The sequence below is a fragment of the Berghia stephanieae genome, chromosome 3 (assembly GCF_034508935.2).
Source record: "Berghia stephanieae isolate SIO BIC M18660-M18661 chromosome 3, UCSD_Bste_1.3, whole genome shotgun sequence".
Classification (NCBI taxonomy): Eukaryota; Metazoa; Mollusca; class Gastropoda; order Nudibranchia; family Aeolidiidae; genus Berghia; species Berghia stephanieae.
In genome coordinates this window covers 107,292,503-107,307,947 of record NC_088362.1, presented here as the reverse complement: position 1 = coordinate 107,307,947, position 15,445 = coordinate 107,292,503, and the positions used below count along the sequence as shown (strand labels likewise).

The window sequence follows — 15,445 nt, the reverse complement described above, 5'->3', positions numbered from 1 at the left end:
TTGTATGACAACTCCGCCTGGCCTGGGAGAGTCTACTGTATGAGCTATCCACGATTCCAAAAAGATCGCTTCTAACCCTAGTCTTATTAGTATTAGAGTAGAGCCTTCACTACCTGACTTCTTGAGGTCACGGGTTCAACACACACAAATGCCGCGAAGTGAGTTGGCCAGCATTTAAGCATTATTAATAGCCAATATTCTCAAAACAAACATGTAACACAGAAACGATTGACATTGAGTTTGAGTATGCTCCGGTATTTGGGCTTGGGGTGAATTTTTAATTCAGAAAAGTGAGTGGAGCAGGCACTTGTGTTGATAACAACAAGAAATGAAGTGAGTAGGAAAATGCCAGAAGAGAATAGAGAATAAAAATTTCGCGACGGCGACGGGGGCTCGAACCCGCGACCTTACTGGTACAACTACTCATTTTTTCTTCTCTTCAACTTCACAACTTCAATCAATCAATCAAGCCCCCCAGTCCGAAGTCCCAAGCCCAAAGTCAAAGTCTGGTAGGAAAAAGCAAAAAAGTTTGTTGGGGCTTTTTTTCTTAACGATAGCCTGAGACAACTTGATCAACAAGTTGGGCCTATTTAATGAAGAGAACTCTATTCCTATCTTCATAAATTAATCATATGCAATTATAGTTGTTTATGTTTATGGCCAACTGCTTTTATGAATGGTTCTCACAGAATTCTAGTAAAGTTAAAGTATAGCGGTCAGACTTTGGGCGCTCGGTATTGCATGTGGTTTTGTGTATTGGGCGTTGTGTCCTGCTGCAGGGTGTTTTGAGCATTTTGGACAAACTCATACTCAGAGCATCGATAGTTATTCCTCACATATAGTATTAGGTACTTTGGTAAACGTCCATTTGGCCCTCCAGCAGGGAGCCGATAAATGGCCTAGTGGCTGTGACCCGATTTTTTGGACTTTTGAATGATGGGTCTCAGAAAAAGTTCCATAGATTTTTTGTTTATGGATGGATTTTAATGATTTATGTCTTATTTTCTTCAGGAGAAATTATTCTATCGTTTGGTGTAGTTTATTTTAAAATCAATGACAATTTAATATAACTTTTGATTATGGATAAAATAGGGTATAATTTAGCTTTGGATAATTAAAAGATTAGAACTTGGTAAATCAAAATTTCATGCTGGCACGTTTATTTAACATAAATAAAATTAAATTCAAGGCAAAGTTGTATACCGCATCCATGAAATTCGTTCCAGTAAAATCCTTACTCAAATCTTAGCGGCCATTTTAGACCAGTTTTGAAATCCAAATGGTGGTTACTACCGGAAATGCAACAATTTTCAGGTCACAAAGTCCGTCAGTAAATAACAAAGGCAAATAGAAGACCATTTTTCAGCCTTTAAACTAACATAACTTTTTTTCTGCTTATCTGATTTTCACAATTTTGGTATCATTAGAATCGTGTTGAAAAGCACTTTAAAATGATATAGGTTTCATTGAGCTCAATCCAATTTGAATTTTTTACCAAAGTACTAATAGTATAGAGAAGATAGATACTGGAGAGAGAGAGAGACAGAGAGAGAGAGAGAGAGAGAGAGAGAGAGAGAGAGAGAGAGAGGGAGAGAGAGGAGGACCACAGGCTTTCCCTCTCTCATAGTTAGCTTGTTACAGGAACTAATATAATATGGAGTATGATGAAGATGGTGATGGTGTTACAGGGGGAATGGTGAACGTGAAGGATTGTAACGAAAATATTAGGCAGGAGGAAGGTTGTTGTGATGATGCCGTTTTTTCGATGACTACGATGTTACTAGTGCATCTGTGTGAGTGCGTCTATGTCAATATTGTATTGTTATAAATGTGTAACTAAATGACAAATTGCCACTTTTTTTAGGACAATAAAGATTTATTATTATTATTATTATTATATCATTGATAGAAGACGGCATTACTCCTGTTTGTATTTAGAAGTAGTATGTGTTCAACCAAAAAGTAGTGACATCGAGAGGGTGTTTATCCTGGGTTTCCAGCAATACATGTACAATATACGTATCCAGATGATTGGATCAAAATGTGAGGGGTGGATTAAAAATAAAATATTTTACGATTATGTCGATAAATTGAGAGATTTTAATAAATATAAATAGGTATTTATTTTTTTCATTACATTACCTTAACGGAAGTTAGAAAAAGGAAGTAAAGGTATTGTTGTCAGTTTATTTTCTATTTTTCAACGATACTTGGAACTGATGAAATGTCGATCTTAATACATTCTGGAAAGTTTCTGAGCAGAATTTACAACAGCTTTCAACAGTTTACACTATCAATACAACAATTTAAATATATAAAAAGACAAAAGAGACAAAATCTAAAGGCTCCATTCTGTATAGTCAAATCTTTCAGAAAATTAAGTTATTAGGAAAAATATAGTCGACTACAAATTATGATTTTTTACTGCTAAAAGACCGAAAGTAGGAGTGCATCTTACTGTAACAGTATCACCCCCACCCTCAACCCCCTCTCAAGCTACACTTAGACCAAACTCGGTTTGGTGAGTTTTCCTTCTGAAAGAAAGGATGGTGGTGGGTGGGGGGGGGGGGAGCTTTTTTATTCATACTTTTACGAGTAAAGTGCCTGTCCATGGCCAAAGCTTTGAAATTATTGTAACCTATCTTGTAACAAACATTATTTGTCTCCCCCGCCCCCTCCCCAACTAAGACCTGACCCTGCACTCATGAGCAACCGACACATAATATAATATTATAAAAGAGACTGTAAATAATAATAATAATAATAATAATAATAATAATAATATAATAATAATAATAATAATAATAATAATAATAATAATAATAATAATAATAATAACAATAATAAAACAAAAATGGGGAAGACGAAGAGAAAATCGTGTTTCCCGCGCTAAACAACTCAGTTTTCACGCAATCCAATTGTTCGAGATTCTGACAGCAATTCAATAAAATTATAAAATAATTTCCCATTTTGGCTCTCAAAAGTTTTACTCAGCTATTTCATAATATTATCGTTAGATTAAGATAATCTCCGAGATATATGACATTTTGCAATCAGCCTCTGATGGCGTCACACAACAATGTTATGACCGTCCATCCTGTCCGTGAATTATACTTATTATGTATTACCGCGAACCGTAACCATCGTTAACTTATAGCCGGACACCGTGGCCTTCGTAAAGTTATGGCCTGACACTGACCAAAAAATGACGTCAAAATGCCAGTCTTTTGCCACAAAAGACAACAAATTGTGAGTTGTATTCAATAGTTCAACCAATGAAATAACTTGTTTCCATGAGCTCTACTAACGACAACTCACTAGGCGGTGCAAAAACCAAATAATGACGTCAAACTGCCAGTCCTTTTGGATTTCAGTGTCACGCTGTAACATAACGATGGCTACGCTGACACTGACCAAAAAATGACGTCAAAAGACAAGTCTTTGGCCGCAAAAGAAAACAAATCGTGAGTTGTATTCAATACTTCAACCATGAAATCACTTTTTTCCTTGAGTTGTACTAACGACAACTCACTAGACGGTGCAAAAACTTTTAAAAACTATAAGTCCCGGTTGGTTCTAGTGTCGGGCTATAAGTTCACGATGGCTACGCGAGAACCCAGCTGCGTCACACTGATCCCCCCTAATGGATCACCGCCTTGAAGTATGTTTTTGATTCTAGTCGGCCATGATCTAACCGGTTGACCGTCACTAGACCATCCTGGAAGGCCGTTCGATTTTGGGCGCCTCACGTCAGCCTGACGTGATAGGCACGAACGGAATAGCGATCCATACCGGCGCCCGAATAGGGACGCAACCCCCCTATCCCGAGCATTCGTCTTGTAAGCCACCGCTAGCCGGGCACCTCTCCATTATTTTATTCCACCTAAAAGCCTCAACTTATAGCGGTAAGGCTCCCCCCCCCCAAGCGGATATGCCTTGTCGTGGCAGGGGGAGCTTTAGGCGGGGACTTCGTGTGCCCTGGCAGGTCTAACCAAGCCGAACAGGTCCGTGGGGAGCCAGACCAAGGGATTCACAAGATCGGTGGAGCTCATTAGTCTCATGGGAAGACAATTCACCTAGGAGAGGGAAATCTCTTATTTCAAACCTGGTTAGGCGGAGCTCATTAGTCTCGACTGAGACAGTTCACCTAGGAGAATGAAAACTCCATTAGTCACGGAATGTACGGAAACCCCATCAGAAAACCATGGGTAGACTGGGCTCACTAACTCGGGAGAGTAGCCAGTCTAGGAGTGAATCTCCAAAATTAATCCTGGTCCTCCAATTCGGGGGTTATGCGATGGGCCAACTACCCGTTCATTTAAAAACAGTAAGTTACAGAAACCTACAACAGCAATATAACCACAAATTCAGTTCTTTGGAGACCAGGGACTCCAATCAGGAGAATGATGACGGGCTACGACGGAATCTGCCAGGGAGCTGCAGAGCTGACAACCCCTCTTAGCCCAATAACTCCCTTGATAAAGCCTCCAAGATTGTTATCACATAAAAAGCCCATCCTATTAGGGACGTGTGATGGGAGTCTGGTAGATGTGCTCAAGCAGTGGCAGATATGAACAGAGACAGTCTCACCCTTATCGGCATGTGTGAAGTCCGTTGGAACGGCCACGGAGAGACAAAATTACAAACAGGAGAAACATTGATATATTCTGGAAAAGACATTAGTGATCACCATGAAGCAGGAGTGGGCCTCCTTTTATCCAAAGCAGCTGCTAAAGGCCTCTGTCACAGTAAAGGTTGTTCACAATTATCTTATTAAATTTTATTTTATTAAGAACTGAATTCATCTCACTCCAGTTATATTTCGGTAGGCTTAGATAAACTTTACCTTCTAATATTAGATCGTCTTTCCTTTTATAGCCTTCCCTCGAATTAATTTCTAATTAGTGAATACTTTTCGTTCTACATTCTGTCACGTAGCCACTTATTATAAAAGCTGATAGGTCTAACATTCGACACTCACTTTCTCTCCACAATCTATGCCGGACGGCCAGTCACTCTATTCCTATATATATATTGTAAGATTTTTATCTTCTGGGACTTTGTAGATATTATATCTACACCATTAAGACGCCGGAGCTTTTAACTTTGATTGTATAATCTTCAAGGATCAAACCCAAGCCCGCTGTACTACACTATAACTTCTTACCAATTGCCTGGAAGTGGAATTTTACGAGTCCGATCCTGTTATCAGAGGAATAGATCATCCAAGCCCATCAACTGCCTGGAAACGTAAACTTATGAACCTGACATATTATCATAAGTTACGTAAAATATTCATATCTCTATTTGTAACTGCCACGATCACTGTTTATCTCTTTTAATTAAATTTCATCATTATTTTTATTTCATTGTAAACAAATCGTTAATTGTTTTTCATTTATAGTAACTAGTAAATTCTGGGGCCTCATTCTACATATATCTTTATGCATAGTCGAGTAGCTCTTTACTCACTTGAGACCATGACATTTTGGAGGGGACACATATAAAGAATTGAATTTATTTAGTTACTTATATCTATTTCATCTAACTTTAAAGTTTAAATTGTAAAACTCTTAATTGCCCCACTTGATCATATTTTAATTGAACTCCCTATTTACAGGATTAATTTTTTTTTCTTTTTCATTTCTTCATTTAAATGGAATAGCAATTTATCCATTCATTCTTTCATTCAAATTGAATAGCATTTTATTGATTCATTCCTTCATTCATTTATTCATTTATAAATTATTCATTCATTCATTGTTCATTCATTTATTCATTCATTCATTCATTCATCCATTCATCCATTCATCCGTTTATTCACTCATTTATCCAATCATTCATACATTTATTCCTCCCTTCATTCTTTCATTCATACATTATCCATTCATTCATTCATCTATTCACTCAGTTTTTCATTCATTCATTCATTCCTTGTCCACTTTGTTATTATATCACTCATTTCATTTTGTTGTTTGCCTCATTCATGAATTGTTTTCAATATGTTTACATTCCATAACGATTCATTCACCTGTCATCCAATCACTCAGTGTTGTGAACACATTTTGTAACTATTGTAAATCTTACGATATTTTATTGTTTTGTATTTCAGACATCACTGTTAAACACTCTTCAATGCCTAATTACAATTGTTGAACAACCATTGAACAAGAGAGAGGTCCCAGCCACGAACTGAGTTGGTGAATATATCCTTCATTATTCTCTTTTACATGAGTTGGGCATCACATAGTAACTATAGACATCGTGATTTGTTTTGCATAGTGATTTGTTTTAAATGCATTTTTGGCATATTACTGTTACCGAAAACCACTTATATATTATGTTCTGAAAAGTGAGTCTTTAAAAACTAAATAATAATAAAAGGAGTCTACTAGCCGTCGTGTTATATTTAGTGATAGATAACTTGGGATTATTTTGGCATCCTATTATTGTTATCACACTCTAGTATATTAGCGTCATTGCGAATAATTGTACACAAACTAACGACGAGTCACACACATTGGTGATACATTTTTCGTAGTAACATAGTTTAGAGTACACGCGATTGACACATTGTTATTGACACAAGTCATAATAACTCCGCATTGTATTGACACATTGCTTTATAAGATATAACGATAAAAGGCATCAAATTCAACATACATAATAAGTTGAAATAAGAGAGAGAGATTTCTAAAAATAGAACAGTTCATTCCAGTAAGTGTAAATAAATAAAACAGTCAGTAACAGTATCCTGTCAATATAATATATAAAATATCGTAACTAATTTATTACAACATGGAAGCATATAAAAGATACTTAAGTCTCGCAAAGGACTTAGAAATACCCCAGGAAAGAATATTTTCATGGTGCGAAGAGAAAGTAAAAGAAGAAAAAGAACATGAAGAAAGAATTCGTAGAGAATAAAATGAAGAAAGAATTCGTAGAGAAGAAAATGAAGAAAGAATTCGTAGAGAAAAAAATGAAGAAAGAATTCGTAGAGAAGAAAATGAAGAAAGAATTCGTAGAGAAGAAAATGAAGAAAGAATTCGTAGAGAAGAAAAAGAACATGAAGAAAGAATTCGTAGAGAAGAAAAAGAACACGAAGAAAGAATACGTAGAGAAGAACGAGAAGAAAGAGTCCAAGAAAGGGAACTAAAAAGACAAATAGCTTTAGCAGAAGAAGAAACCAAAAGGACCCAAATGATGCTGGAAATTGAAAAAACAAAAACCGGTCATGAAAGAAAACATAATAATAGTGATGAATTTTTCGTGAAACTTCCACGCATGCCAACATACGATGAACGCTCAGACTGTCTAGAATCCTTCTTACACCGATTCGAAGTTCAGGCTAAAGGTTATCGTTGGCCAGAAAGCAAATGGGCCACAGCCTTGATTAACTGCTTATCTGGAGAACCGCTAAAAGTTTTCTATACCTTAACAACTGAAGATGCAGATGAATATGGAAAAATTAAAGACGCTCTACTAAAAAGATTTAGATTAACGGAAGATGGTTACCAGGAAAGGTTTCACACTGCAAAACCGGAAAGTGGAGAAGACTTTAATACATTCGTGAACCGAATTACTCAATTTCTAAATCGGTGGCTTGAGTTGGCAAACGTAAAACAAGACGACTTTGCAGGCCTTTACTATCTCACGCTGAAGAATCGAATCTATCAAGCTTGCAACCCAGATTTAGTCGCATTCTTTAAAGAGAGAAAGCCAGAAAACTTGGACAAATTAAAAATCTACGCAGAAAACTTTAACAGCGCACATCCATTGACACCCCTTAGCAGAACATTGAAGGAACCATACTACGCTGCTGCTGCTCAGAGTCCAGGTACACCTAAAGTTCAGTACTCAAATAGAACGAGCCGATCAATCACTCGGAACACGCAAGTGAAACAGGATGATCATAGTAACAAACCATGGAACAAACAGTTCAATAGAGACCATAGCCGACCCTATCAAAACAAAACAAGAAATAGCACTGACAATAATACTGAGTATAAGAAAACCAACAAACCTATAATTAAATGTCAATATTGTGGAATGAAAGGCCACACAGCAGACAAATGTTACAAAATCGTGGGATATCCAAAAGAAACTGCAAATGCATCACTCCAAACCAGTGTAAATAATCAGACACGAATAATGTCAGGAGAAAATATAAATGTGTATTGCGTGAAAGGTATGTCACTTTTAACACAAACTCACAAATCAGGATCGCTATTTTTTTGTGAAGGCAAAGCTAATGGAACTGATTGCAAAATATTGAGAGACACAGGATGCAGTACAGTAGGAATAAAAGCATCTTTGATCAATGACGAAGACAAAACTGGAAAAACGGTACAATGCATCACATTCAGTGGCACAGTCGAAACCTTTGAAACAGCTAATGTGTACATAGAAACCCCATACTATACAGGAATAGTGGAATGCTGTATACTTCCCAACCCCGTCGCTGATGTTATTGTTGGCAATATAAAAGGTCTTAAAGACAACCCAAAAGATGTAAAAGAATGGTCATTAACCCAAGAAACAGCTTGTCTAGCAGAAACAAGAAAGATGACTAAGACAACAGAGAAGCCAATGACTATTTCTCTTGAACCACAACAATTTGACAGGAACAGGTTCATTGAAGAACAGAAAAAGGACCCGACTTTAACTTCATATTTCAATATCGCAAACAAAGGGACGAAATCAAAAGTTGAATACATCATTGAAAAAGATATTCTGTTCAGGTTACATAGGAAAAGAAACAAAATAGCTAAACAACTGGTCACGCCGAGTGTTTACAGAAACAAAATCCTTGGAATAGCGCACGATTCAATAACTTCTGGACATCTTGGGAGCTCTTCCACATTGAAGAGAATATCCGAGAATTTCACATGGCCTGGAATTACTAAAGACGTCCGAGAATATGTGAAATCTTGTGACACATGCCAAAGAAGAGTCGCAAAAGGCAGAATACCGAGATTGCCATTAGAGACAACCCCAGTTATTGAAAAAGTTTTTCAAAAAGTTGCAATTGACATTATAGGCCCTTTAACAAAATCAGATAGAAACCATACACACATACTAACACTAGTCGATTACGCAACCAGGTGGCCAGAAGCGATAGCATTGAAATCAACTACATCGGATCACATAGCTGAAGCATTGATGACAATTTTTACTAGAATAGGCATACCAAATGAGATACTGTCGGACAATGGACCCCAATTCACATCACATATTATGCATGAAACCATGAAACTCATGGGAATCCAACACTCATTCACAACTCCCTACCACCCCCAAGCAAATGGTCTTTGTGAAAGATTTAATGGCACTCTAAAGAATATGTTAAGAAAAGTGTCAGCAGAAAAACCAGATGATTGGGACAGATACTTACCAGCAATCCTATTTGCATATAGAGAAATACCCCAAGAATCTACAGGCTACTCCCCATTTGAGTTGATGTATGGACGATCACCTCGCGGCCCGATCAATATAGTAGCCGACATTTGTAAAGGGAATGAGGAGGACAATAACGAAATTATGTTTGCTTACGAATATGTAAGAAACCTGAAAGACAGAATAGAGGATACATGTAAGCTAGCACAGGAATCCGTCACTAAAAAAGCAGAGAAATACAAGGAATACTCCGATAGAAAAAGCAAGTCAAGAAAATTTGAGATTGGTGACAAAGTACTAATACTCTTACCCGATGACTCGAGTAAACTTTTAGCTACATGGAAAGGACCATTCAAAATAACAGCAGTAAAATCTAATGTTAATTACGAGATTAAAATGAACAACACAACAAAGACATTCCATGCAAATATGCTAAAAAAGTATTTTGATAGAGACACAGTGTCGCAACCTATGTTTACTAATATCGAAGCTTCAAATGCAGGATTGATCATACCGTTGGTCATGGGACACAGACACCCGAGACAGAAAAACAAACAAAAATCGCACAATTGCAACCACCTAAGACAAAAAAAGAAGTACGCAAAGTACTTGAGCTCCTAAATTTTTACAGGAAATACATTTACAACTTCGCGCACATCGCGACAACCGCTAACAAATCTGACAAAGAATGGGTCACCGAACAAAATTGTTTGGACAGAAGCGTGTCAGAATAGCTTTAACCAATTAAAGGCATTACTCTGTTCAGAACCAATTCTTAAATTACCCGACATATCAAAAGAATTTGTTGTAAGAACTGACGCGTCTGATAAGGGCATCGCAGGTTACTATTACAGGAACATGAGGGAACTCTAATGCCTTGCTTATATGCAAGCAGAAAATTATTGGACAGAGAATCACGATACTCTGTAATAGAGCGTGAAGGACTGGCCATCGTCTTTGCTTTAAAGACATTCAGCAGATATCTACTGCTAAAAGAGTTTGTGGTCGAAACGGACCATAAACCACTCACGTACATAAGAAATAACAAAATGAATAATAGTAGAGTACTAAGGTGGAGTCTATTTTTGCAAAATTACACTTTCAGTATCTCTCACATACCAGGCTGTGAAAATTTCACGCCGACCTACTTTCTCGATTAGTATAAACACGTGAGAAGGGTATAACTTAACCTCCCATACATACTGTTAGTTACCTCGCAAATTATGCCAAATCAGAACGCACAAATTCGATAATTTTATTTGTAAACATGATGACCCAACTTAATGTAACATTGAGTATTGTTTGGATATATATACCATACCCATTCATGATTTGGGAAATCTTCTCTTTATCTATTATTGTTATGAATTTTCACTCATTTATGATTAATAATTGAAATGTCAATATTTCATTTACATTTTCATTCATTTCATTTAGTAAATTACCTTCATATCATCGACTTTAATCATGCTTCATTGCCATCATTATTGTTTATCACAATGATTTGTAATCACATTGCCATCATATTGTTTATCACAATGATTTGTAATCACATTGCCATCATGTTGTTCATCACAATGATTTGTAATCACAATCTTTCATTGTTATTGTCACCCATTCATATACCTACGTTAATATAAACATTTCCATGTCTAGTTAATAAATAATTTAATTGTAGCACAAATCATAACAATGGATTAATGCTAGAGTATCATGATAGTAAATTTACTTCCGTTTGTAAAATCTATCTTTCCCATAATGGTTAAAGAGTATATTTTAAACGTGGGTGGGGGGTGTCACAGTAAAGGTTGTTCACAATTATCTTATTAAATTTTATTTTATTAAGAACTGAATTCATCTCACTCCAGTTATATTTCGGTAGGCTTAGATAAACTTTACCTTCTAATATTAGATCGTCTTTCCTTTTATAGCCTTCCCTCGAATTAATTTCTAATTAGTGAATACTTTTCGTTCTACATTCTGTCACGTAGCCACTTATTATAAAAGCTGATAGGTCTAACATTCGACACTCACTTTCTCTCCACAATCTATGCCGGACGGCCAGTCACTCTATTCCTATATATATATTGTAAGATTTTTATCTTCTGGGACTTTGTAGATATTATATCTACACCATTAAGACGCCGGAGCTTTTAACTTTGATTGTATAATCTTCAAGGATCAAACCCAAGCCCGCTGTACTACACTATAACTTCTTACCAATTGCCTGGAAGTGGAATTTTACGAGTCCGATCCTGTTATCAGAGGAATAGATCATCCAAGCCCATCAACTGCCTGGAAACGTAAACTTATGAACCTGACATATTATCATAAGTTACGTAAAATATTCATATCTCTATTTGTAACTGCCACGATCACTGTTTATCTCTTTTAATTAAATTTCATCATTATTTTTATTTCATTGTAAACAAATCGTTAATTGTTTTTCATTTATAGTAACTAGTAAATTCTGGGGCCTCATTCTACATATATCTTTATGCATAGTCGAGTAGCTCTTTACTCACTTGAGACCATGACAGCCTCTTGGAATGGGAACCTGTGTCTGATCGTATCATTACTGTACGTTTCTCTTCTCATTTCCAGGTGTCCTTAGTCATGTGCTATGCCCCCACATACACAGCAGAGGAAGAAATTAAAGACAAATTCCATGCCCACCTGCAGGCAGTGTAGATAAGATCCCAGAAAGAGATATGCTTATGCTCATGGGGGATATAAATGCAAAGGTTGGAGGCAAAAATGTAGATAGAGAACATGAAATGGGAAAGCATGGCATCGGCCATATGAATGAGAATGGAGAACTTTTGGCCGACTTATGTACCCCAAACAACATTGTAATTGGCGGCACACTTTTCCCACTCAAGCGCTGTCATAAAGCTGCATGGGTGTCTCTAGATCATCAGACAGAAAACCAAATAGATCACGTCATGGTGAGACAACGGTACAGAATACTCATTACTAGATGTACGAGCTAGACGAGGTGCAGACATTGGTTCAGACCATCACCTTGTTGTTGCAAAGATCATGATGCGACTGGCAGCAAGAAATACATTTCAAAACCCTAGAGTAAAATAATATGATGTCAACAAGCTGAAACAACCAGACACTAAAGAAACATTTAAGATTTCACTTCAAAACAGCCTTGAAGTGCTTCAAACACACGAGCCCGAGAAAACAGATACAGCATGGACAACTCCGAAAAAAGTAATCACAGGGACATGTCGTGAAGAAGTGCTTGGAAGACCACAACCCAAAGAGAAACCATGGATCAGAGAGGAGACGTGGCAGAAATTAGAAGAAATGAGAAGGTTGAAACATGCAATGAACAATGCGAAAACTAAATTCCAAAAGCAAATGGCAGGGAGCAGATACAGTACAATGGCCAAAGAAGTGAAGAAATAGCTGTGGGCAGACAAACGGTCCTACATAAATGAAATCGCTGATACAGCAGAGGAAGCTGCAGGGAAAGGAGATCTTAAGACCATCTACGCCACCACCAGATTGTTGAGTGGTCGGAAAAACAACCCAAATAGACCTGTCAGAGACAAAGATGGGAAACTAATCACATCAATAGAAGAACAACTCAAATGATGAAAAGAAGACTTCCATGCATGAAGTGCTCAACAGATCACCCCCAGTACTAAGACCACACCTGAACACCGGAGAACCTCTCAATATCAATATAGGTGAAATCACTAAGGCGGAGATCCGAAGGGTACTTGGCAGGGAGAATGTGTCCCAAATGGCGGCACTGAAAGTATCACGGGTTGGGGATTGTGGCCTGATGTAAGTTTCAATTTAATGTACGAAAACAGATAAAATGGACGTTTCGGGTCTCCCCTTTATCAACAAAACAGGATGAATGAAATCCTACAGACGATTGAGTTAATGTAGTAGTGGCGTTGTTAAATGAATAAATATTTGGATGTTTTTGTTTATTCATCTTAACAACGCCACTACCACATTATCTCATTCGTCTATAGTGTTTCATTCATCCTATTTTGTTGATAAAGAGGATACCCGAAACGTCCATCTTATCCGTTTTCGTATATTAAATTGAAGCTTACATTCAATTTCACATAATTGTTATTTATTTCTTCGAGCTTCGAGCAGCAACGTCTACATCTTCCAGTTCGGAGGAAATGTGATATCCCCGCCTCTTGAAACAAGTTGTGGGTCACCATACATCAAAACTAAACCTACCAGTATTAATTGTCTGGCTAAAATGTATGGGTTTTAAAAATTATTTTTAAAATGTTAAAACTTAAAAAAATTTTTTACAGCACATGCCTCATGTACAATAGTCTCTTTTATAATCAAATGTGCGCTAGAGTTGTTCGGTTCAGACACGTAACTTTGAAGCAGCGACGGCACGGTGGTTTGGTCTTTGCTGAGTTCGATTTCCTTCGCTGCGTTGAATTGTTATTATAATTAAGATAATAAAAGTAATGATGACGACGGTGATGATTATGATGATGATGATGATAATATTAATAATAACAATGATAATAATAATAATAATAATAATAATAATAATAATAATAATAATAATAATAATAATAATAATAATAATAATAATAATAATAATAATAATAACAATAACAATAATAATAATAATAACCTGGATACCTACCTGGATACCTCTGTATAGAGCTTTTAGACTTGGTGTAGTCTCCTTCGCTCCTCCTCATCTATTAATGATTGGACCAATTTTTATAATTGAACTTGTTTCCTAGGGTGTTGCTTATCTCCAACTCTGCTTTGAATTTATTCAAATTTTTTGCTGATACTGTGGTTTCTTGTAGTTTATTCCAGTTATTTACAATTCTAGATGAAAAAAAGTTCCTTCTTTCATTTGTTTTAAAACGTTCTTTTTTCAGTTTCTTGCTGTTTCCTCGTGTCTGAATGTTCTTGTTTGGTTTAAGGAATCCTGCCTCTACCCTGTCTATTCCCTTTACTATTTTATATGTTTGGATCATATCTCCCCTTCTTCTCCTGTAATCTAAGGTCGGGAGATTTAATTCTTTCAATCTCTCACAGTATGTTTTGTCTTTCAGGTGTGTGATAAGTTTTGTTGCTCTCCTTTGCACTCTTTCCAAACAGTCTTTGTCTCCCTCAAACTTCGGATACCATATGCAGTTAGCATATTCCAGCTTTGATCTAACCATAGTCTTGTAGATGGTAGTCATGTGTTTTGTTTTCAGATTCTTGAAATTTCTTTTCACTATTCCGAGTGTTTTACTAGCCTTAGATTGAACATCTTTAATTTGCTTCTTGAAGTTTAGCTTCCTATCAATAAATACTCCTAGGTCTTTTTCCCCATTGGATTTCTGCAGGGGTTTTTCTTTCATTATATAGTTTGCTTCTCTGTTGTTTTTTCCTAGGTGAAGAACTGCACATTTATCTACATTGAACTCCATCTGCCATATTTCGGACCATTCTTCAAGCTTTTTCAAATCTTGTTGTAAGGTGTTTCTTTCTTCTTCTGTATTAGCTACTCCATAGAGCTTAGTATCATCGGCAAAGATTTTACATTTAGATGATAGATTGTCTGGCAAGTCATTGATATAAATCAGGAAGAGAACTGGTCCCAGTACACTTCCTTGTGGAACTCCACTTGTTACCAGTCTCTCTGTTGATGCTGTTCCATTCACTATCACTTTTTGTCTTCTATCTTTGAGGAAATCTTGGACCCATTTGACTGTCTGATCATTAATTTGATACTGTTCCAATTTCCTGATTAGGCGCCAGTGTGGAACTTTGTCAAATGCCTTTCTGAAGTCGAGGTATATGACATCTAAATTGTTGCCTAATTCCAGGTCTCTCGTCCAGTCATCCATTGTTTCAAGTAGGTTTGTTACTGTAGACCTTCCCGCCATGAAACCATGTTGATCTTTGCTGAATAGTTTGTTCTTGGTCATATGATCAACCATTTCTTCTCTAATCAGCTGTTCCATGAGCTTGCAGACGACAGATGTCAGGCTCACTGGTCTGTAGTTTTCTGGATTTTTTCTGTCTCCCTTCTTGA

The 15,445-nt window shown here is 36.7% G+C and overlaps 1 protein-coding gene across 1 annotated transcript; it reads left to right on the top strand.

The window, feature by feature from the left end:
* The first annotated feature begins 12,122 nt into the window (after positions 1-12,122).
* Positions 12,123-12,819, top strand: LOC144969426 (uncharacterized). The gene is made up of 2 exons (XM_078908537.1): positions 12,123-12,358; positions 12,558-12,819. The coding sequence occupies exons 1-2, from the start codon at positions 12,123-12,125 to the stop codon at positions 12,817-12,819; spliced, it is 498 nt and encodes a 165-aa protein (XP_078764663.1).
* The last annotated feature ends 2,626 nt before the right edge of the window (positions 12,820-15,445 follow it).